Source organism: Phaeodactylum tricornutum, genomic scaffold (assembly GCF_000150955.2).
Source record: "Phaeodactylum tricornutum CCAP 1055/1 PHATR_bd_17x31 genomic scaffold, whole genome shotgun sequence".
NCBI classification, from domain to species: Eukaryota; Bacillariophyta; class Bacillariophyceae; order Surirellales; family Neidiaceae; genus Phaeodactylum; species Phaeodactylum tricornutum.
This window is the reverse complement of record NW_002238021.1, coordinates 1,582-24,670: the sequence shown is the minus strand read 5'-3', so window position 1 is coordinate 24,670 and position 23,089 is coordinate 1,582. Positions and strand designations below refer to the sequence as shown.

Below are 23,089 nucleotides of genomic sequence, written 5' to 3'. Positions count from 1 at the left end.
GCAGTCTAGCGCCTGGTACCAATCCACTCGCACAGAGCTGTGTGGGTAATTTTGCGCATGTTGTATGCGATGGGTTTCTGATAAACTCTTTTAATATCCACGTGGTGCTCTGTTCATCGGCACTACAATATTCGGACTATGATTCCATTCATCATTGTCCTGTCGCTTGACCGACGATTCCGCTGCGGCGGAAACCATCTAATGCATGGCCATGGCGAAGTCTAACAAAGCACACAAGAGGACTAGTAGTACAGCTTGCAAAGTGCTTTAGAATAAAATAAAGTGAGCACATCATCCAATGTGCACAAGACTAGACTAATGTGATGACCCTAGCATCTCATCCTGAGATGTTCCTCAACCTTACTTCCCCATATCCGGGTCAGTATGGCTCTATCAAATCACTTTGGGCCATCATCCGTCTGTGAGATGGCTTTTTTCCTCATGCGTACCCTGCGGATTATTATTCTTTACTTGAACAAATCCCATTCGAATGCAGAAAGGCAGAAGACCGAACAGCTGTTGGTACAGTTTCCCTTTATATCTGCCGTTGGATGGAAGAGTGACTGCTATGACGGCACAAGATGAGGCAGGTATTGGAAGTGATATCCATAGTCAATAGGCTCCCAAGTTGACATGATAAACGCTATCTTGTTCCAATCATTACAGCATGCCGTCAACAAAACTGAGTCCCTTTCCTCCAACGGTATTGACACAGCCTTTGTTTGGTTTCTCAAAGGTGCTGCTACACTGTGCCTCCATATACGCAGTCAGTAAGTGTCTAACTGTAAAAGAATACACAATATTTCCTTTGCTCATAGTCAGTTCAAAAACATGCTTATAAAATCACAGGTCTGGTGATATTTCCTCTTCTGGGGCTGGAAGCCAAGTTCTCTGCGGCATCCAGCATTTGTGAGATATATTTTTACTGACGACAAAGTGAGAGGCTTTATCCTTTTAATATATTTTCGGAGGGTTACTCGAAGGTGTGCACGGAATTGTAGAAGTTAACGGAATATTTATGTCATCCGAACGACTGATTTGTGGGAGTGAGCATGGTTGTGACCGGAGCTGTAATCCGAAGTCGCTAAACTTTCGCAAGCTACAAGATGGGATCCGTCGCACCCTTTCTTGAGATCATCGATCTCGACATTAGGAGATTTGGAGCCGCTGCAACACTTCTCGATTACAGACGATTGCTTGGCCTCGGCGTCCTTCACCACTTTACTACCGCAACAGTTGTCTACAGCAAGTACCACCCGTTTAGAGTCGCCACATCCCTCCTGACAAGCCGCTCGGTTTGAGGCTGCAGTCGTGGCCTTTTCGGTGTCGCAGCATCCCTTCTGGCAAGCCACCTGGCTTACAGCCTCGGTTGCGGCTTTCTCGATGTTGCTGCATCCCTCCTGACAAGCCGCTCGGTTTGAGGCTGCGGCCGTTGCCTTTTCGGTGTTGCAGCATCCCTCCCGACAAGCCGACTGACTCACAGCTGCGGTAGCGGCTTTCTCGGTGTCGCCGCATCCCTCCTGACAAGCCGCTTGGTTTGCGGCTGCGGTCGTTGCCTTCTTTTCAGCTTTGCGGTATCCTTTCTGAGAAGCCCCTTGGCGTGCTGCAGGAGCTGTCTTCTCAGTGTCGAAGCAATTCTTTTGGCAAGCCGCGTGGCTAACGGCTAGCGTCTTCGTCTCAGTCTCGCAGCATCCCTTATCGCACGAAATTTTATAAACTTCCACTTTACCGGAACCTTGCGCGGCATTGTCAGAGAGAGTTGAGTCAGAATCTTGCCGCTTCATTTTCGCACGCCCTTGTTCAATATCACCTTCCTTCCTGTGAAAAGCTTCCTCTCTCTGGCGTTTCGGCAAGAGCAACATTGCATTCAAGGTAACAAGAATCATGGCTCCCACGTCGCTTGCTATAGCTGCCCAAAGATGAGTCAGCCCGGCAAGGGCGAAGCCAAGAACCACAAATTTCACGGTTAAGCTGAAAGCCACGTTTTCTTTGATTTTACGCGTGACCCTGTGGCCCATTTTGATGCTATATTCAAGCTTCTCTAGATTTGAATCCAATAGAGTCACGTCCGCAGTCTCCATCGCAAGCGCCGCCCCAGCACCCATTGCTACACCAATGTCTGCAGCTGCCAGAGCTGGCGCGTCGTTCACCCCGTCCCCACACATCATCACCAAGCGCCGCTGACCACATGGATTCGACAAAATTGAACCTCCAGTACAGCCAGAGCTCAAAGATTCAATAAACGCCAGCTTCTCTTCGGGCAGTAGCTTGGACTGGATCTCCTGCTCAGACAAACCCACTTGCGCTCCAACTGCCAACGCTGCGTCGCGATTGTCCCCAGTCAACATGGTCACTTCAATACCGCACTTCCTCAAACGACTCAAAACACTAGCAGACTCGGCTCGGACACCATCGGCCGCACAGTACGCACACACAATTCCCTCCCCTTCTATACTCATGTACCCAATCGTCCCTCCAAGACCCTTCCACGATTCTACCTTGGCCCGTACCGTCTCGGGTACGTCCTTCAATAGACCGATACGACCAAACATCCTCTCGTTACCAACGTGCACCTCGCGCCCATTGATAATGCCCAAAACGCCCTCGCCAGCAACGATGGTGTGCCTCTCGAGTTCCGTATCTTTCGGTATACTGACTTTCTCGTTGCGGGCACCGGTCAAGATGGCTTGCGCCACAGGGTGCGACGCGCGCTCTTCCATCAAGGCTAGGTGCTCAAATACCTCCTTTCGCGACATATTCTTCGCAAAGTCTTCCAGGCTCAGCAACGCAAACTCCCCGTTCGTCAGTGTGCCCGTCTTGTCGAAGCAAATATGCTTCACGAGGCTGAGTGCCTCCAAGTGTGCACCACCTTTGATAAGAATTCCATTTTGAGCCGTCGCAGCAAGACCAGCAACGTAAGACACGGGCGTCGAAATGATCATGGCACACGGACAGGCCACAACGATCAGAATCAGCCCATTCTCAGTCCATGTTCTACCGGTTTCCTGTCCAAAAGCCCACGGTACACTGCACATGAGAACGGCCGCGAGCACGACGAACGGTGTGTATATCTTGGCAAACTCGTCCACCAGCTTTTCCGTGTCCGATCGATTGGCTTGAGCTTCCTCGACCAGCCGAATCAAACGAGACACGGCCGAGTTTTCCGAGGTCGATGTCGTTCGCACCATGATCTGCGTCATTCCAGAATTCACCGTACCACCCGAAACAACGTCATGTAGACCTTTTCGAATGGGGCGGGCCTCTCCTGTCAAGGACGATTCGTCGACGGTCGTTGTGCCTTCCACGACAATACCATCGCACGGGATCTTGTCGCCGGTCTTCACAGACACAAGCGCCCCGACGGGAACCGCTGACGCCGGAATCACCACCAATTGTCGTGTCTGTGGATGCACCAGATTGGCCTTTTCGGGTCGTAAGTGTACAATTGCCGATAGGGCATGTCGGGCACGCGCCGTTGCGCGTACTTCCAGCCACTCTGAAATGGCAAACAAGAAGACGACCGCTGCCGCCTCGGTATACTCTTGTAACGCCACAGCACCGCATGCCGCAAATAGCATCAGGCAATTGGTATCGAACTGATACCGAGCCATCGTGCGAATCGCTTTGATGGCAATAGCGGGTAAACCAAACGCTACTGACGCGAGTCCCACCCACTTCAAATTCGTTAGGTTGCCTTCGGCCAAACTTAACATGGAAACAAGCCAGCAGACTCCGGAAAGAACGACAGCCGGCTTGGGATAGGTGTTCGGTTCGCTCACCATCTGTTCATCGTCTTTGAAAGAATCATCTAACCAAGACAAGTCCCACGACGAAGGATCCGCTCCATCTTTCCTTACAATGGTTTGTATTCCTGTTTCCGTAAACAGGGCTGAAGAAATGCACTGTGCGGTAACCGAGAAGGGGTTGTGGACAACTTTAATCTCTTTTTGTGGCAAATCCACAATGAAGCTTTCCATTTGAATTTGCGTAGGGTCGTAATTATTGCGAAGAAACATAGTCAAAACGGAAACCAAATTCGATGACGCCTCTTCATCTGCACCTTCCATGGACAAGATTGTTTCGCAAAACACGGAGCGAGCTTTTAAACTCTGCGCCGCATCTTTGCGGATGTCAGCCGCAAAGCCTTGCTTGTTGAGGGCATCGCGAATTTCTTGAGCCGACACCAGTTGAGTGTTGTGAGTCACGTAGACAGTCTTCGTTGTGACATTGATTGTGATCACCGAAACGCCCGTAATCGGCTCGACGATCTGATTTATGGCTGGGATCTCACTGGCGCAGCAAATGTGCTCGACATAAAAGGTTGATTTGCCAGTTACCGGCTGCGATTCCATAGCGAGACCACCATCACGTTTAATAGTCGCAGCAAGATTTTCGACGTTCAAAGCTTTCGTCATGGCCTTGGCAGAAACTTGAGTAGCGTCATAATCAACCAAAATTTGCTTGAGAGGTACGTTGACGCGCACCTTTTTAACGCCCTTGATCGGCTCCAGGATTCGATTGATGATCGGAATTTCGGCGGCGCAGCAGATACCATTGCACACCAAGACACTGCGAGCCAGCTCGGGCTTCAAGGACTTGCTTGAAGAAGAACTCTTTTTCAGCGAAGGGCGTCGGGATGGAGAGTCCATGATATTGTCGACAGCCTTAACACGATCCGACTCGAGAGAAAAGATCTTGAGGTGGTCCAAAATGTTGAACTTGGCGGGCGCTATCTCGAAAAAGTGAACTTGAATGTCCTTCTTACCGTCGCGACGATGCTTCCACTGTCGCTGACCGATGTTCTGAAAAGTTCCGTGAACATCATCGTGACCACATCCGTCACAGGGGTGTTCCAAATGTAAGTTGCCAGTCTTGGCGTTGTGAACGAGATAGTCAACATGATCTTCGTGCTGCACAGCATGCATTCGGCGGCGGTGGGTACCGCCTCCCTGGCACGATCCGTTGCTACTTTTGGTATCGAACAGTGCTTGACTATTACATTCGTTAGGCATGGCCTCCGAAACATCAATATTCAAAAGGGATCGCTCAGGCTCTGTTTCTTTCACCAAAGGATGCAGAATGTGCGTCGCAAGTTTAGCCGGGTCATCGCAGGCTTCGTCGCAATGAGCCGCTCGCAAGTGCGCGTGCATGTGTGGAGTTTCCACTCCACAAAAGCATGATTCTTCTGGCACTCCGTGCTTGCCTTCTTCGTCCAAGCAAGGCGTCAAGAAGGATCCGTCAATCGAGCCGTGCGGTTTGAAGCACAAGTCGCTGATGTTTTTTTCGTAGCGAAAGGTCTTGGGGATACCGGTGGCATCCAAGAGAACAATATCCGTGCCGTTCTCGCGGACGACAGCCAAGCAAAGAGTAGACTCTTCGCGCGTGATATCTTCACCGTGAGCGCACGCATTTCGTTGGGAACGCGAGTGCTCACCGGAGCCTCCTTTGCCCTCCGAGCTTGCCTTGCTGTCGGTTGCTGTCGCTGGCGCCTCGGCCTTGCCGCATCCCATGCTATCGCAGCAGCCATTGCTCGCCATGGTGGTGATTGTTGTACGTTATTTCTGGATGTTCAAAGGGGTCTCGACGGATGATTCGTTTGTGAGAACACTAGTGTGATGGTTCTGGTTGTGACCTCGGCTACTACCAAGAACCACCGTACGACTTGGCTCTCGGAAAGGGATACGTCTACCGTACCTGTCTTGATTGTTGTCCGAGTGGCATACGCTGGCACGCTCCCATCGAGGGAAACACGATTTGACGACGTGTATTTTCACAGTCAATGAAAACCTACAAAAACTATATTCCGAATTCCTTTTGCACTAGATTTCAGGATTAGGACCGTGTTTCTGCGTCTTGTGGGTTGCCACCGTTGCTTGAGCTGGACCTCTATACTAGCTAGTAGACCTTGTCAAGCCTCTCGTACAAGATAGATTTAGCTCTCTTACTATTGATTTACACTTTGCACAAAGGACTAGAATCACACACACCATTTATACATATTTTTCAAGCAAAGAGTCATCTTCTGTTGCAGTTGCTATGGTCTCGCTGGGTTAGGGTTAGGGTTAGGGTCAGGTACGTACAGGACGTAAAAAGGAGCTAATGCACTATTCCCAGAATAACGAAGGTGTTAAGGTAAGTTACTCGCAACACTGCGAAGACAGCAGTTCAGTGTTTCGGTTTCCCTTCAACGGGCGAGGCTCACAAAGAGGCAAAGATCGTCGTTTCGATAGAAATGAACGGTTGGCAGAAAGTGGGAAATGAGCATTTAAAATGCAAAGGTTTGAAATTGAAAGAAAGGGACCCGGGAGACTGCAAGGATGAAGCAGGGTAGGGCCACAGACAAAACAAGATCAAAACTCGTAATGAAGAGTCAAGTCGGGCAGACGGAACAGAAAGCAGCAGACAGCCGGATAAGGATAGGTCGGGCAGACAGAACCGAAAGACTAAGACTGACAGATAAGAGTGGTAGGGGCAGCCAAGTCCAAAGTGACAGACAAACGGATAGGATTGCGTCGGGCAGACAAGAGAAGTTCAATCAGACACACTGATATCAGGATCGGGCAGAAGATGGTAGGTGAAGTCAGACAGACGGATAAGCAAGCAGACTTGACCAGAAATCCAAAGATCCAAGTTCGAGAACGAATTTGAAATTTGAGACCAACAGGGGAGCGGGTTAGGGCTCCAGAGATAAAGGGTCAGGGTTAATGACGCCCACAGGATCGTCGAAATCACGAAGGATAACCGAAACTGGGGCGTCATTGGTGGTCCGGATACGGCGGGGGGCGAGAAGGTTTCCAAGGTTGCGAGGCCGATGATACGCAACAATCAGTCGATTGCAGCCGAAGCGAGAAAACGAGCGATTCCGGAGGTCCGGCAGAGGAGGTTCGCCAGGAGGATGCAACATAGTAGACGCGAACGTCTGCTGCAAAGTGGCCGTCGGCACATCCAATGGATGATATTGGACATGAAGAAATAAAACGGGATCGGCAACGGGTGGCGAGTCGGAAAGCGACGCAGAGGGTGCCGGGCGAAGCAACGACTCAGCAAGAACAAGAGCAGAATTGAACAAAGGTAATAACATTGTTCGCGAATACCCTCGAGCCCGAAGACGAAGGAACAACTTTCTCACTAACTCAGTGCGTTTGCCATGCGTTGAAGTGAGCAAGAAAATTTGTCGAACTTGACCAATAATAAGCCCTCGAATCATTCCGGGAGAATGGGCGGAGTGAGGGGGCAAATAAAGGTACAAGTTGAGAGCTTTCTCGTACAGAGATGTACGGATAGGCTCGTGGGGGACAAGTTCAATAAACAGGTCCAGAAAAGTCAGGGAAGAACACCGAGGGGTGAATTCCCAAGTAAGACGTCCGTAATCGTTGACGGCCTGTTGGAACGACAGCCAACGAGCGTCATTGTCCACATCGGAAAGAGTTGGATCCGGAATCCAGATTCCGAATCCATCGTCAATGTAGCGACCGTACTCCACCAACTCTCTCGAGAAAGAAGGGAGAATACGGTGTTCGTGAATGGCAAAATACAGAGTCGCGTACATGGGTGCCGGCGGTGTACCCATGGCGGTTCCGGTTTTCTGAACCCAGAATGTATCGCCAAATCGAAAAACGTTGTGAAGCATAATAATTTCGAGGCCCTTGAGAAGGGCCATCGACTGAACACCATGACGTTCACAAATACCAGAAGAGTCGAAGTAAGCACGGATCTCAGAAAGAGCATGACGTGTGTCAATGTTGGTATACATCGAAACGGCGTCAAGAGAAAAGCAGCGAGCGGACAACGGGAGATCCGAATGCACACGTAAGCGTTGGCAGACGTGGGTGGAACTGTTGTAGACATACGGGAGCGATGGAAGCAACTTCTGCAGTTGCGAGTCGACCCAACGACCAAGGCCATGGCACAGGCTGCCACTGACAGAGACAATGGGGCGGGTTTTCCAAGGCGTCTTATGGATCTTCGCGAGAATATAGAAATATCCAAACGGATCCGATACTTGCTCGAGTGAGCGAAGTAAGAACTTACGTGTAGGGTCGTTTCGTGTAGGAAACGTTGTCGAAATGAAACCCAAAATAATACGGCGCACAGCGGAAATCCGATTGGTAGCCGTAATTTCAGAGAGGCGACGGTAGGTAGAGGCATCCGCAAGATGATCCTGGAAGGCTCGACAAATGTATGTCGAACGATCCATGATGGCGGGGCCCAAATTTTTATCCGTTTTGCACACAATCAGCGAATAATTTGTACGAAGGGTACGAAGCGCGGCAGACTGAGACGGAAGTAAGTTCGAAGAACAAGATTGTCGCCGGAAAAGGCGACGGACGTCGCGAGAAAAAGTTGCGACGCGGACACGAAATTCAGGAGGAATTTCATCCGGGGGTGGTTCCCAAGTCGAGCGAATAAAGAGTTTCGTCGGTGGGAGAGGGTCGCTTCCCGCAAAGAGCATTTTTGTAAAGCAATCGCGACGGAAACGACGGAAATCAACTGTGCGTGGACCACCGGTACGGGATCGACGCACGCAGAAGGAGAGACCGAGGCCAAGTAGAGACCGAGTGTTCGACGGAACGGTAGTAGCCGAGGAGCAAAGGTTATGGAACGCAGCATTGAGTGGGCGACTAAAATAAAGCCACGCAGGCATGTCGCGCAGAAGGATACTTAGGTTGTGGCAGCGAGTGAGAGCAGGGTTGGCAACAAAGCCGTACACTTGCTTTATTTTCGTTGCGACGGTCGCGAACCGCCGAATCGTTTTGGATTCCGAAGATTCGATTTCTTTTTCGTAGAGGGCTTGGCGGCGGCGGAAGAAGCGTTGGAAGACTCGTCGGCGAATTGCACGACTTTTCGACCGGCCCAACGCATGGCAAACGCACTGAGTTAGTGAGAAAGTTGTTCCTTCGTCTTTGGGCTCGAGGGTATTCGCGAACAATGTTATTACCTTTGTTCAATTCTGCTCTTGTTCTTGCTGAGTCGTTGCTTCGCCCGGCACCCTCTGCGTCGCTTTCCGACTCGCCACCCGTTGCCGATCCCGTTTTATTTCTTCATGTCCAATATCATCCATTGGATGTGCCGACGGCCACTTTGCAGCAGACGTTCGCGTCTACTATGTTGCATCCTCCTGGCGAACCTCCTCTGCCGGACCTCCGGAATCGCTCGTTTTCTCGCTTCGGCTGCAATCGACTGATTGTTGCGTATCATCGGCCTCGCAACCTTGGAAACCTTCTCGCCCCCCGCCGTATCCGGACCACCAATGACGCCCCAGTTTCGGTTATCCTTCGTGATTTCGACGATCCTGTGGGCGTCATTAACCCTGACCCTTTATCTCTGGAGCCCTAACCCGCTCCCCTGTTGGTCTCAAATTTCAAATTCGTTCTCGAACTTGGATCTTTGGATTTCTGGTCAAGTCTGCTTGCTTATCCGTCTGTCTGACTTCACCTACCATCTTCTGCCCGATCCTGATATCAGTGTGTCTGATTGAACTTCTCTTGTCTGCCCGACGCAATCCTATCCGTTTGTCTGTCACTTTGGACTTGGCTGCCCCTACCACTCTTATCTGTCAGTCTTAGTCTTTCGGTTCTGTCTGCCCGACCTATCCTTATCCGGCTGTCTGCTGCTTTCTGTTCCGTCTGCCCGACTTGACTCTTCATTACGAGTTTTGATCTTGTTTTGTCTGTGGCCCTACCCTGCTTCATCCTTGCAGTCTCCCGGGTCCCTTTCTTTCAATTTCAAACCTTTGCATTTTAAATGCTCATTTCCCACTTTCTGCCAACCGTTCATTTCTATCGAAACGACGATCTTTGCCTCTTTGTGAGCCTCGCCCGTTGAAGGGAAACCGAAACACTGAACTGCTGTCTTCGCAGTGTTGCGAGTAACTTACCTTAACACCTTCGTTATTCTGGGAATAGTGCATTAGCTCCTTTTTACGTCCTGTACGTACCTGACCCTAACCCTAACCCTAACCCAGCGAGACCATAGCAACTGCAACAGAAGATGACTCTTTGCTTGAAAAATATGTATAAATGGTGTGTGTGATTCTAGTCCTTTGTGCAAAGTGTAAATCAATAGTAAGAGAGCTAAATCTATCTTGTACAAGAGGCTTGACAAGGTCTACTAGCTAGTATAGAGGTCCAGCTCAAGCAACGGTGGCAACCCACAAGACGCAGAAACACGGTCCTAATCCTGAAATCTAGTGCAAAAGGAATTCGGAATATAGTTTTTGTAGGTTTTCATTGACTGTGAAAATACACGTCGTCAAATCGTGTTTCCCTCGATGGGAGCGTGCCAGCGTATGCCACTCGGACAACAATCAAGACAGGTACGGTAGACGTATCCCTTTCCGAGAGCCAAGTCGTACGGTGGTTCTTGGTAGTAGCCGAGGTCACAACCAGAACCATCACACTAGTGTTCTCACAAACGAATCATCCGTCGAGACCCCTTTGAACATCCAGAAATAACGTACAACAATCACCACCATGGCGAGCAATGGCTGCTGCGATAGCATGGGATGCGGCAAGGCCGAGGCGCCAGCGACAGCAACCGACAGCAAGGCAAGCTCGGAGGGCAAAGGAGGCTCCGGTGAGCACTCGCGTTCCCAACGAAATGCGTGCGCTCACGGTGAAGATATCACGCGCGAAGAGTCTACTCTTTGCTTGGCTGTCGTCCGCGAGAACGGCACGGATATTGTTCTCTTGGATGCCACCGGTATCCCCAAGACCTTTCGCTACGAAAAAAACATCAGCGACTTGTGCTTCAAACCGCACGGCTCGATTGACGGATCCTTCTTGACGCCTTGCTTGGACGAAGAAGGCAAGCACGGAGTGCCAGAAGAATCATGCTTTTGTGGAGTGGAAACTCCACACATGCACGCGCACTTGCGAGCGGCTCATTGCGACGAAGCCTGCGATGACCCGGCTAAACTTGCGACGCACATTCTGCATCCTTTGGTGAAAGAAACAGAGCCTGAGCGATCCCTTTTGAATATTGATGTTTCGGAGGCCATGCCTAACGAATGTAATAGTCAAGCACTGTTCGATACCAAAAGTAGCAACGGATCGTGCCAGGGAGGCGGTACCCACCGCCGCCGAATGCATGCTGTGCAGCACGAAGATCATGTTGACTATCTCGTTCACAACGCCAAGACTGGCAACTTACATTTGGAACACCCCTGTGACGGATGTGGTCACGATGATGTTCACGGAACTTTTCAGAACATCGGTCAGCGACAGTGGAAGCATCGTCGCGACGGTAAGAAGGACATTCAAGTTCACTTTTTCGAGATAGCGCCCGCCAAGTTCAACATTTTGGACCACCTCAAGATCTTTTCTCTCGAGTCGGATCGTGTTAAGGCTGTCGACAATATCATGGACTCTCCATCCCGACGCCCTTCGCTGAAAAAGAGTTCTTCTTCAAGCAAGTCCTTGAAGCCCGAGCTGGCTCGCAGTGTCTTGGTGTGCAATGGTATCTGCTGCGCCGCCGAAATTCCGATCATCAATCGAATCCTGGAGCCGATCAAGGGCGTTAAAAAGGTGCGCGTCAACGTACCTCTCAAGCAAATTTTGGTTGATTATGACGCTACTCAAGTTTCTGCCAAGGCCATGACGAAAGCTTTGAACGTCGAAAATCTTGCTGCGACTATTAAACGTGATGGTGGTCTCGCTATGGAATCGCAGCCGGTAACTGGCAAATCAACCTTTTATGTCGAGCACATTTGCTGCGCCAGTGAGATCCCAGCCATAAATCAGATCGTCGAGCCGATTACGGGCGTTTCGGTGATCACAATCAATGTCACAACGAAGACTGTCTACGTGACTCACAACACTCAACTGGTGTCGGCTCAAGAAATTCGCGATGCCCTCAACAAGCAAGGCTTTGCGGCTGACATCCGCAAAGATGCGGCGCAGAGTTTAAAAGCTCGCTCCGTGTTTTGCGAAACAATCTTGTCCATGGAAGGTGCAGATGAAGAGGCGTCATCGAATTTGGTTTCCGTTTTGACTATGTTTCTTCGCAATAATTACGACCCTACGCAAATTCAAATGGAAAGCTTCATTGTGGATTTGCCACAAAAAGAGATTAAAGTTGTCCACAACCCCTTCTCGGTTACCGCACAGTGCATTTCTTCAGCCCTGTTTACGGAAACAGGAATACAAACCATTGTAAGGAAAGATGGAGCGGATCCTTCGTCGTGGGACTTGTCTTGGTTAGATGATTCTTTCAAAGACGATGAACAGATGGTGAGCGAACCGAACACCTATCCCAAGCCGGCTGTCGTTCTTTCCGGAGTCTGCTGGCTTGTTTCCATGTTAAGTTTGGCCGAAGGCAACCTAACGAATTTGAAGTGGGTGGGACTCGCGTCAGTAGCGTTTGGTTTACCCGCTATTGCCATCAAAGCGATTCGCACGATGGCTCGGTATCAGTTCGATACCAATTGCCTGATGCTATTTGCGGCATGCGGTGCTGTGGCGTTACAAGAGTATACCGAGGCGGCAGCGCTCGTCTTCTTGTTTGCCATTTCAGAGTGGCTGGAAGTACGCGCAACGGCGCGTGCCCGACATGCCCTATCGGCAATTGTACACTTACGACCCGAAAAGGCCAATCTGGTGCATCCACAGACACGACAATTGGTGGTGATTCCGGCGTCAGCGGTTCCCGTCGGGGCGCTTGTGTCTGTGAAGACCGGCGACAAGATCCCGTGCGATGGTATTGTCGTGGAAGGCACAACGACCGTCGACGAATCGTCCTTGACAGGAGAGGCCCGCCCCATTCGAAAAGGTCTACATGACGTTGTTTCGGGTGGTACGGTGAATTCTGGAATGACGCAGATCATGGTGCGAACGACATCGACCTCGGAAAACTCGGCCGTGTCTCGTTTGATTCGGCTGGTCGAGGAAGCTCAAGCCAATCGATCGGACACGGAAAAGCTGGTGGACGAGTTTGCCAAGATATACACACCGTTCGTCGTGCTCGCGGCCGTTCTCATGTGCAGTGTACCGTGGGCTTTTGGACAGGAAACCGGTAGAACATGGACTGAGAATGGGCTGATTCTGATCGTTGTGGCCTGTCCGTGTGCCATGATCATTTCGACGCCTGTGTCTTACGTTGCTGGTCTTGCTGCGACGGCTCAAAATGGAATTCTTATCAAAGGTGGTGCACACTTGGAGGCACTCAGCCTCGTGAAGCATATTTGCTTCGACAAGACGGGCACACTGACGAACGGGGAGTTTGCGTTGCTGAGCCTGGAAGACTTTGCGAAGAATATGTCGCGAAAGGAGGTATTTGAGCACCTAGCCTTGATGGAAGAGCGCGCGTCGCACCCTGTGGCGCAAGCCATCTTGACCGGTGCTCGCAACGAGAAAGTCAGTATACCGAAAGATACGGAACTCGAGAGGCACACCATCGTTGCTGGCGAGGGCGTTTTGGGCATTATCAATGGGCGCGAGGTGCACGTTGGTAACGAGAGGATGTTTGGTCGTATCGGTCTATTGAAGGACGTACCCGAGACGGTACGGGCCAAGGTAGAATCGTGGAAGGGTCTTGGAGGGACGATTGGGTACATGAGTATAGAAGGGGAGGGAATTGTGTGTGCGTACTGTGCGGCCGATGGTGTCCGAGCCGAGTCTGCTAGTGTTTTGAGTCGTTTGAGGAAGTGCGGTATTGAAGTGACCATGTTGACTGGGGACAATCGCGACGCAGCGTTGGCAGTTGGAGCGCAAGTGGGTTTGTCTGAGCAGGAGATCCAGTCCAAGCTACTGCCCGAAGAGAAGCTGGCGTTTATTGAATCTTTGAGCTCTGGCTGTACTGGAGGTTCAATTTTGTCGAATCCATGTGGTCAGCGGCGCTTGGTGATGATGTGTGGGGACGGGGTGAACGACGCGCCAGCTCTGGCAGCTGCAGACATTGGTGTAGCAATGGGTGCTGGGGCGGCGCTTGCGATGGAGACTGCGGACGTGACTCTATTGGATTCAAATCTAGAGAAGCTTGAATATAGCATCAAAATGGGCCACAGGGTCACGCGTAAAATCAAAGAAAACGTGGCTTTCAGCTTAACCGTGAAATTTGTGGTTCTTGGCTTCGCCCTTGCCGGGCTGACTCATCTTTGGGCAGCTATAGCAAGCGACGTGGGAGCCATGATTCTTGTTACCTTGAATGCAATGTTGCTCTTGCCGAAACGCCAGAGAGAGGAAGCTTTTCACAGGAAGGAAGGTGATATTGAACAAGGGCGTGCGAAAATGAAGCGGCAAGATTCTGACTCAACTCTCTCTGACAATGCCGCGCAAGGTTCCGGTAAAGTGGAAGTTTATAAAATTTCGTGCGATAAGGGATGCTGCGAGACTGAGACGAAGACGCTAGCCGTTAGCCACGCGGCTTGCCAAAAGAATTGCTTCGACACTGAGAAGACAGCTCCTGCAGCACGCCAAGGGGCTTCTCAGAAAGGATACCGCAAAGCTGAAAAGAAGGCAACGACCGCAGCCGCAAACCAAGCGGCTTGTCAGGAGGGATGCGGCGACACCGAGAAAGCCGCTACCGCAGCTGTGAGTCAGTCGGCTTGTCGGGAGGGATGCTGCAACACCGAAAAGGCAACGGCCGCAGCCTCAAACCGAGCGGCTTGTCAGGAGGGATGCAGCAACATCGAGAAAGCCGCAACCGAGGCTGTAAGCCAGGTGGCTTGCCAGAAGGGATGCTGCGACACCGAAAAGGCCACGACTGCAGCCTCAAACCGAGCGGCTTGTCAGGAGGGATGTGGCGACTCTAAACGGGTGGTACTTGCTGTAGACAACTGTTGCGGTAGTAAAGTGGTGAAGGACGCCGAGGCCAAGCAATCGTCTGTAATCGAGAAGTGTTGCAGCGGCTCCAAATCTCCTAATGTCGAGATCGATGATCTCAAGAAAGGGTGCGACGGATCCCATCTTGTAGCTTGCGAAAGTTTAGCGACTTCGGATTACAGCTCCGGTCACAACCATGCTCACTCCCACAAATCAGTCGTTCGGATGACATAAATATTCCGTTAACTTCTACAATTCCGTGCACACCTTCGAGTAACCCTCCGAAAATATATTAAAAGGATAAAGCCTCTCACTTTCTCGTCAGTAAAAATATATCTCACAAATGCTGGATGCCGCAGAGAACTTGGCTTCCAGCCCCAGAAGAGGAAATATCACCAGACCTGTGATTTTATAAGCATGTTTTTGAACTGACTATGAGCAAAGGAAATATTGTGTATTCTTTTACAGTTAGACACTTACTGACTGCGTATATGGAGGCACAGTGTAGCAGCACCTTTGAGAAACCAAACAAAGGCTGTGTCGATACCGTTGGAGGAAAGGGACTCAGTTTTGTTGACGGCATGCTGTAATGATTGGAACAAGATAGCGTTTATCATGTCAACTTGGGAGCCTATTGACTATGGATATCACTTCCAATACCTGCCTCATCTTGTGCCGTCATAGCAGTCACTCTTCCATCCAACGGCAGATATAAAGGGAAACTGTACCAACAGCTGTTCGGTCTTCTGCCTTTCTGCATTCGAATGGGATTTGTTCAAGTAAAGAATAATAATCCGCAGGGTACGCATGAGGAAAAAAGCCATCTCACAGACGGATGATGGCCCAAAGTGATTTGATAGAGCCATACTGACCCGGATATGGGGAAGTAAGGTTGAGGAACATCTCAGGATGAGATGCTAGGGTCATCACATTAGTCTAGTCTTGTGCACATTGGATGATGTGCTCACTTTATTTTATTCTAAAGCACTTTGCAAGCTGTACTACTAGTCCTCTTGTGTGCTTTGTTAGACTTCGCCATGGCCATGCATTAGATGGTTTCCGCCGCAGCGGAATCGTCGGTCAAGCGACAGGACAATGATGAATGGAATCATAGTCCGAATATTGTAGTGCCGATGAACAGAGCACCACGTGGATATTAAAAGAGTTTATCAGAAACCCATCGCATACAACATGCGCAAAATTACCCACACAGCTCTTGCGAGTGGATTGGTACCAGGCGCTAGACTGCACTGAGTTTTTCATCGGATCTGTAAAACTTGACAGTAATGTCGCGCGTTTCGTAACACCTACCAGTGTGATCCGTGCAGTGGGAGAAAAAGAACCAGAACAGATCTTGGTTCGCGCCCAATAGCGGCTTTTAAATCCGCGGGTACGATCAGTTGACAATTGATCTTGAAATCAGTTAAGTAAAATTCAGGTGGTTTCAGATGGTCGCCTGTGGTCAATACTTCGTTAATCTATCTCACGAGTTTTCCCCTCCTTCAAAACGATTATACGAATCACAAAAGTATCTTAACCGATGCGTTCCTATTTGATTTATGATAATTTCAGTCACAATGACTGGATTACAGGGTCGGAATGACCCGTGTACTTATCAATTTTGTCACCAGTCATTCGCAATTTTCAGTTTTGTTGTTCGAACTTGTCACTTTTCTGAAAATTCATCCGAAATTTTCCGAAATGCCGTGTCCTACCGTTTACTCAATTCCCACCGTTTCCACCACTTACCATGGCTGATGCTGATGCTCCCAACGCTCCTGAAGCTGGTCCATTTTGAAATTAAAGGAACAGGCGGAAGGAACATTAAACGAGTCAGTTTGTCGTGATGATGCCATCAAGATCCTGTCAACTACGACATACAATGGTCCAAGTTGTAACTGGAATATTGATATGCTGTTGCAGAAATTTCAGTATGCCATCTCGGAATTGGTCAAAAATGACGGAGTTGCGTTGCCGGATGGGCAGCTTGTGACTTATTTGGTCCAGGCATTGAAGGACCCAAGTCTGAGTTATGTTTGTGACACAATTCGCACCAATGCCACTTATCGGAACAGTTTTCCGGAAGCGCAGCTTTTTGTGAAGACTTTTGTGTCTTCGTCCACGAGCAAATCCGAAAACACGCCTCGACAGGTCAATGATGTGCAAACATCAGGTAGTGGGGCCTCCGGTGGGAGTAAGAAAGGAGGTACCGGGAAAGGAGCCAGCAACCCGACTCCCTTCAAGGGTGCAGTCACGGCTCGCAGTTATACTCCGGGAGAATGGAAAAGTTTTTCCAAGGACCAACAGGAAAAAGTGCGATCGCTGCGTAATAAAAAGAAGCAAGGAGGGAAACCCGAGGAATCAGAGAGGAGTGTTGACAGTGTAGCACGGGGTGAGCCTGTGGACACTAAGGAAGTCCATACCAGCAGTGAAATGGAACCGACTTCAGATGCGGCTGGCCTGCAATTTGGCCGTGGTGCGTATAAGAAATCGGTCGGATTCACTGCGGACACCGCTTCTCCTTCTGAAAACGGAACGAAGAAGCAGAAAACGCATCACGATGCGTGAAACGCGGCACCCGATGCCAGTGTTTCGGGGACTAAGCAATGCATTTTACCAGATCGAGTGATATTGAGCCTCACCTCTACACGCAGCATTTGTGATCTCAACGCATGCACTCATCTTGGTGAGGGCCGCTGCGAGTTGGATTCACATGCAGACACATGCGTGGCTGGGGCAAACACTGTCTTGATTGGTGAATCGCAGAAGTCCGTAACTGTGCGACCTTTCTCCGGTGAATATTCTGCACTGAAGAATATCCCCATTGGAACGGTTGCCACAGCTTACACAGTACCAGAAGACGGGAGAGTGGTGCTTCTTATTATTAATCAGGTCCTATTCTTTGGGGACAGATTGAAAAACACCCTATTGACCCCCAACCAGATGCGAGACTTTGGCATTGATGTTGACGATGCCCCTCGGCAGTACGTCGCCAACTCCAAGCACTCTTTGTATGTTCCTGACTCCCAACTTCGGATTCCGCTGCAGCTGCGCGGTATATTCTCGTTTTTGGAGTCGCGGAAGCCCACGCAACAGGAACTTGACGAGTGTGAGCATATCATACTCACCTCTGATGTGCCGTGGGAGCCTTGCTCAACGGACTTTGCCCGTTGAGAAGAAGAGGCCGCTAAGAGAGACCGGAGCGTATCATTGGTAGACACAACGGGACTTTCCACTGGCCACGCAATCCTATCAGCACACCCATATGGTATACGAACTGTTGCGGCTTCGCAGCGAATACTTGAGACTTTTCGTTCCTTGACAGAGGTTGAATTGTGCGAGACAAATCTGGCGGACCGCCTTATTTCCTGTGTTAATGTTGCGTCGGATGATTACTGTGGAGACGGGTTGGACGGTAGAGCTGACTCGGATGTGTACCCGGACTCAGAAGACTTCACTTGTGTCGTCTCAGGTATGACATCAAGCGAAAGACGGTCAGCGTTGACAGCTGAGGTTTTGTCGAAGCGTTGGAATATTGGCCTGGATTCGGCCAAGCGGACTCTGCAAGTAACAACGCAGAAAGGTGTGAGAACGGTGATGCATCCCTTGACCCGACGGTATCGTACTCGCCAATCGCATTTACGATTTCCTACCATTCGGACCAAGGTTTACACCGACACCATGTTTTCGTCCGTGATTTCCATCCGCCAGTACAAGTGTGCCCAGGTTTTCACAACCAACACGGCCTATTCGCGTATTTACCCTCTGCAGACCAAGCAGCAAGCTCCTGATGCACTAATGAAGTGGATACATGATGTTGGGGTAATGAGTGACCTAGTTTATGATGGGTCTAAGGAGCAGGGAGGTGGCAAACATTGGAGAGAGATTGAGCAGCGTCACCATATACATCACCATGTAACGGAGCCACACAGCCAGTGGCAGAATCGAGCTGAAGGAGAAATTCGTGAAATTAAGAAGGCTGTTCGGCACCGACTGCAGGTTTCTCGTGCACCACGGCGCCTATGGTGTTTTTGTTGTGAATGGGTGTCGGCTATCCGTCGATTAACTGCTCATGACATTCCTGCGCTAAACGGTCGAGTTGCCACAGAGCTTTTGGAAGGGGACACCCCCGATATTTCTGAGTACGCGCAATTTGACTGGTATGAGCCTGTCTGGTTCATCGACCCAACTTCTGCTTTCCCTGAAATGAAGAAGAAATTGGGCCGATGGGTCGGAGTTGCATCAGATGTGGGACAGGCGATGACTTTTTGGATTCTTCCAAAGTTATGCATCCCAATTGCACGTTCCTCTGTTGCTCGCGTCTTTCCAGACGTAGCCGCTACCGATGAATTTAAGGCTGACCTTGCTGAACTTGATCTAGCCATCGAAAATAGAATTGGAAACAGTAAAACTGCAGAAGAAAACCAGGTTATTGATGGTCAACTTGCAAATGTAATTTCGGGTCCGACTGATGATCTGTTTGAAGGGTATGCCGACAAGGACTTCCACCCTCTCGAAGAGGCTGCCGAAAAGGCCGAAGCCGACGATTATACGCCGGAATCCCTGGACGAATATCTGACTGCTGAAGTCTTACTACCAACTGGTGGTGAATTGTTGCGTGGTGTTGTAAAGGCTCGGAAACATGATGCTGATGGCAATCCTGTGGGGACCCGTCACAGCAATCCGATCCTCGACTCACGTGAGTATGAGGTAGAGCTTCCTGACGGTTCAATCAACGTGTATGCGGCCAACATAATTGCAGAGAATATGTACGCGCAAATTGACCATGAAGGTCGTGAGTTTCTCTTGATGAAAGAGATCACAGACCATAAAGTTGATGGTAACGCGGTTCGCAAGGATGATGGCTTTACCACTGGTAAGAATGGCGAACGGAAACCTCGCATGACAACAAAAGGATGGAAACTTCTTGTATCATGGAAAGACGGATCGACGACTTGGCTTCCGTTGAAGGATCTGAAAGAATCGAACCCAATTGAAGTAGCCGAGTATGCAGTTGCGAACAAAATTGTTGAAGAGCCTGCATTTGCTTGGTGGGTACGGCATGCACTTCGTGTTAGAGACAGGGCAATTAAAAAGGTCAAGTCGAAATACTGGAAGCGGTCGCACAAGTACGGCATTGAGTTACCTCATTCTGTCGGAGAAGCACTTCGTATCGATAAGGAAACGGGGACCACATTTTGGCGCGATGGAATTGCGAAAGAAATGAAAAATGTGATGCCTGCGTTTGAATTTCGCGACGATGACCGGATGCCGGTCGGCTACAAGGAAATCAAATGTCACATGATTTTCGATATCAAGGCCTTTTCACTACAAAGGAAAGCACGCCTAGTAGCAGGAGGGCACACGACGGATCCACCTAAAGATACGACATTCGCAAGTGTTGTTTCTAGGGACAGTGTGCGAATCGCGTTCCTATTGGCGGCGTTAAATGACTTGGACATTCTTGCGGCTGACGTACAGAACGCATATTTGAACGCCAAAACAAAAGAGAAAGTCTGGACGCGCGCTGGAAAGGAGTTTGGATCAAACGCCGGACGACCGGTGTTGATCGTTCGCGCATTATATGGATTAAAGTCGAGTGGAGCTAGATGGAGAGACCATATGGCTGCAACCCTACGTGAGGCGGATTATGTCAGCAGTAAGGCTGATCCTGATGTTTGGATGCGTCCCGCGACCAAACCAGATGGTTTCAAGTACTGGGAGTACGTTCTCGTGTATTCTGACGATATTCTCGCCATTAGCCATGACCCGAAAAGTACGATGGACTACCTAGAGTCCAAGTACACTCTCAAGAACGGTACCGTTGCGGAGCCAACAACTTATCTTGGAGCTGAGATCAAGAAGTGGCGCATTGAGGGTTCCGACGATCCAGCGAAGATTCGCTGGGCGATGTCTTCGGAGACCTACATCAAGCCGGCTATTGCTGATGTTGAAACGGAGTTGGCAAAAGTTGATAAATGCCTTCCTACAAGGGTATCGACGCCTCTCAGTGCTGGCTATAGGCCAGAGTTAGACCAGAGTCCGGAATTGGACGCAAGGAGGGTCACGTATTATCAGGGTCTAGTGGGGGTCCTAAGGTGGATGTGTGAATTGGGCCGGATCGATATTCTGGTGGATGTTGCAATGATGTCTCGCTTTTTGGTGCTGCCACGCGAAGGGCAATTGCAGCAGCTATTTCATATTTTCGCATATCTGAAGGCTCACAAAAGGTCGACCTTGGTTTTTGACGATTCAGTTCCTACGTTTGATGCTGAACGGTTTGTTCAGAAAGATTGGTCGGAATTTTACCCGGGTGCAGCGGAGCCGATTCCGCCTAACGTACCGGAACAACGAGGTAGATCAGTGTCAATGACGTGTTTTGTTGATGCGGATCATGCCGGGTGTCGGTTGACTCGCCGGTCGCATACAGGAGTATTGATTTACGTGAACCGTGCGCCAATTTTGTGGTACTCGAAGCGGCAGAACACGGTGGAATCAGCAACGTACTCGTCAGAGTTTTGTGCGATGCGGACGGCAATTGACATGATTGAAGGATTGCGGTATAAGTTGAGGATGCTTGGAGTTGGACTGGACGGACCAACCCATGTGTTATGTGACAACCAGTCGGTTGTTATCAGTTCGACTGTGCCGGAGACAGCATTGAAGCGGAAGCACAATGCGATAAATTATCATAGAACGCGCGAGGCGCAGGCAGCAGGAATTGTCTCAATTGCTAAGGAACCGACAGAGACGAATCTGAGTGATTTTCTGACAAAGAGTGTTCCTGGTCCGCGATTGAGAATGCTGAGTGGTACGGTTCTTTGGTAAAAGACCAAAGGCCAACAACGGGTGTACTAAGGTATTCCAAACCCCTGTGGAAGTTTCCAAAATGGATTCTGAAGCCAGCCTCTGGAAGAGTGTGCTTTATCGGGCTAGACGCGCAAGAGCTTTTGCTGTGTGCGGAGGTATTGCGGTTCTAGCTCGAGGGGACTGATTTGATAGAGCCATACTGACCCGGATATGGGGAAGTAAGGTTGAGGACAAATGACCTTAGAGGACATCTCAGGATGAGATGCTAGGGTCATCACTTTAGTCTAGTCTTGTGCACATCGGATGATGTGCTCACTTTATTTTATTCTAAAGCACTTTGCAAGCTGTACTACTAGTCCTCTTGTGTGCTTTGTTAGACTTCGCCATGGCCATGCATTAGATGGTTTCCGCCGCAGCGGAATCATTGGTCAAGCGACAGGACAACGATGAATGGAATCATAGTCCGAATATCATAGTGCCAATGAACAGAGCACCACGTGGATATTAAAAGATACGTATGGCCGACAAAGCCACACAACGTGCTGACGCAAACACGATTCGCAAAGAACAACAGAAAGCTGTATGCCGGACGTCGGCAGGTTAGGTATCCCAGAGGAGTAGCTCTAACCCTATTTGATATCCCAGAGGGAATACTTGATATCCCAGAGGAAGCATATGATATCCCAGAGGGAATACACGACACAAGCAATTCGCGGAAGAATAGCTGACTGTGAATGTGAAAGCTGTATACCAGACGTCCGCAGGTTAGGTATCCAAGAGCAGTAGCTCTAACCCTATTTGATATCCCAGAGGGAATGCATGATATCCCAGAGGAAGGATATGATATCCCAGAGGAAATACACGACACAAACAATTCGCGGAAGAACAACTGACTGTGAAGGCTGTATGCCGGACGTCAGCAAGTTAGGTATCCCAGAGGAGTAGCTTTAACCTTATTTGATATCCCAGAGGGAAACCCTGATATCTCAGAGCAAAACCCTGCTATCCCAGAGGGATTACTTAGACATCCCAGAGGGAAACCCTGCTATCCCAGAGGAATTACTTAGGAAGAGTTTTTGGATAAATTTTATACAGCGAGGTACATAGTTACTACTCTGGGATACCCCTCCCCTTAGGCCCTTGTCCTCAGCTGAGGCAGGCATTTGTCCTCAGCTGAGGACGCAGAAATAGAGAAACAAATGGGCCAAATCCTGTAGACACGGTACAAAACTATACAGATAATAGGGATTTGGCTATGATGCTTAAGAAACACATTTTTACCATTAATACTAGGAGTTACTTGTATCCACTTAGTACTACAAAGTCTTTAACTACCATGCAAGGTAGTCAGGTGTTGGGCAAAGCATGGCTGCCCTCCCGTTGTGTAGCAAATCCATGGTTCTTTGCCTTCAATTGACACAAAAAAATTATTTAAATGGGCCAAATCCTGTAGACACAGTACAAAACTATACAGATAATAGGGATTTAGCTATGATGGTTAAGAAACACATTTTTACCAT

The 23,089-nt window shown here is 49.6% G+C and overlaps 4 protein-coding genes across 4 annotated transcripts; 2 read left to right on the top strand and 2 right to left on the bottom strand.

Annotated features, from left to right (window-relative positions):
* Positions 1-1,016: 1,016 nt before the first annotated feature.
* On the bottom strand, positions 1,017-1,694 carry PHATRDRAFT_bd1209 (predicted protein; the record flags this gene model as incomplete). The annotated part of the gene is made up of 1 exon (XM_002176170.1): positions 1,017-1,694. A coding segment is annotated over one exon (678 nt), but the record flags the coding sequence as incomplete, so codon positions are not given.
* A 141-nt stretch (positions 1,695-1,835) lies between these two features.
* PHATRDRAFT_bd387 (predicted protein) lies at positions 1,836-4,649 on the bottom strand (the record flags this gene model as incomplete). Its single annotated transcript, XM_002176169.1, has 2 exons — positions 1,836-3,793; positions 4,361-4,649. Coding segments are annotated over 2 exons (2,247 nt in total), but the record flags the coding sequence as incomplete, so codon positions are not given.
* A 6,711-nt stretch (positions 4,650-11,360) lies between these two features.
* PHATRDRAFT_bd391 (predicted protein) lies at positions 11,361-14,174 on the top strand (the record flags this gene model as incomplete). Its single annotated transcript, XM_002176173.1, has 2 exons — positions 11,361-11,649; positions 12,217-14,174. Coding segments are annotated over 2 exons (2,247 nt in total), but the record flags the coding sequence as incomplete, so codon positions are not given.
* Positions 14,175-16,670: 2,496 nt separating this feature from the next.
* Positions 16,671-19,153, top strand: PHATRDRAFT_bd1202 (predicted protein; the record flags this gene model as incomplete). Its single annotated transcript, XM_002176172.1, has 5 exons — positions 16,671-17,235; positions 17,479-17,928; positions 18,085-18,231; positions 18,598-19,042; positions 19,141-19,153. 5 exons carry the CDS (start codon positions 16,671-16,673, stop codon positions 19,151-19,153), a joined length of 1,620 nt encoding a protein of 539 aa, XP_002176208.1.
* Positions 19,154-23,089: the final 3,936 nt, after the last annotated feature.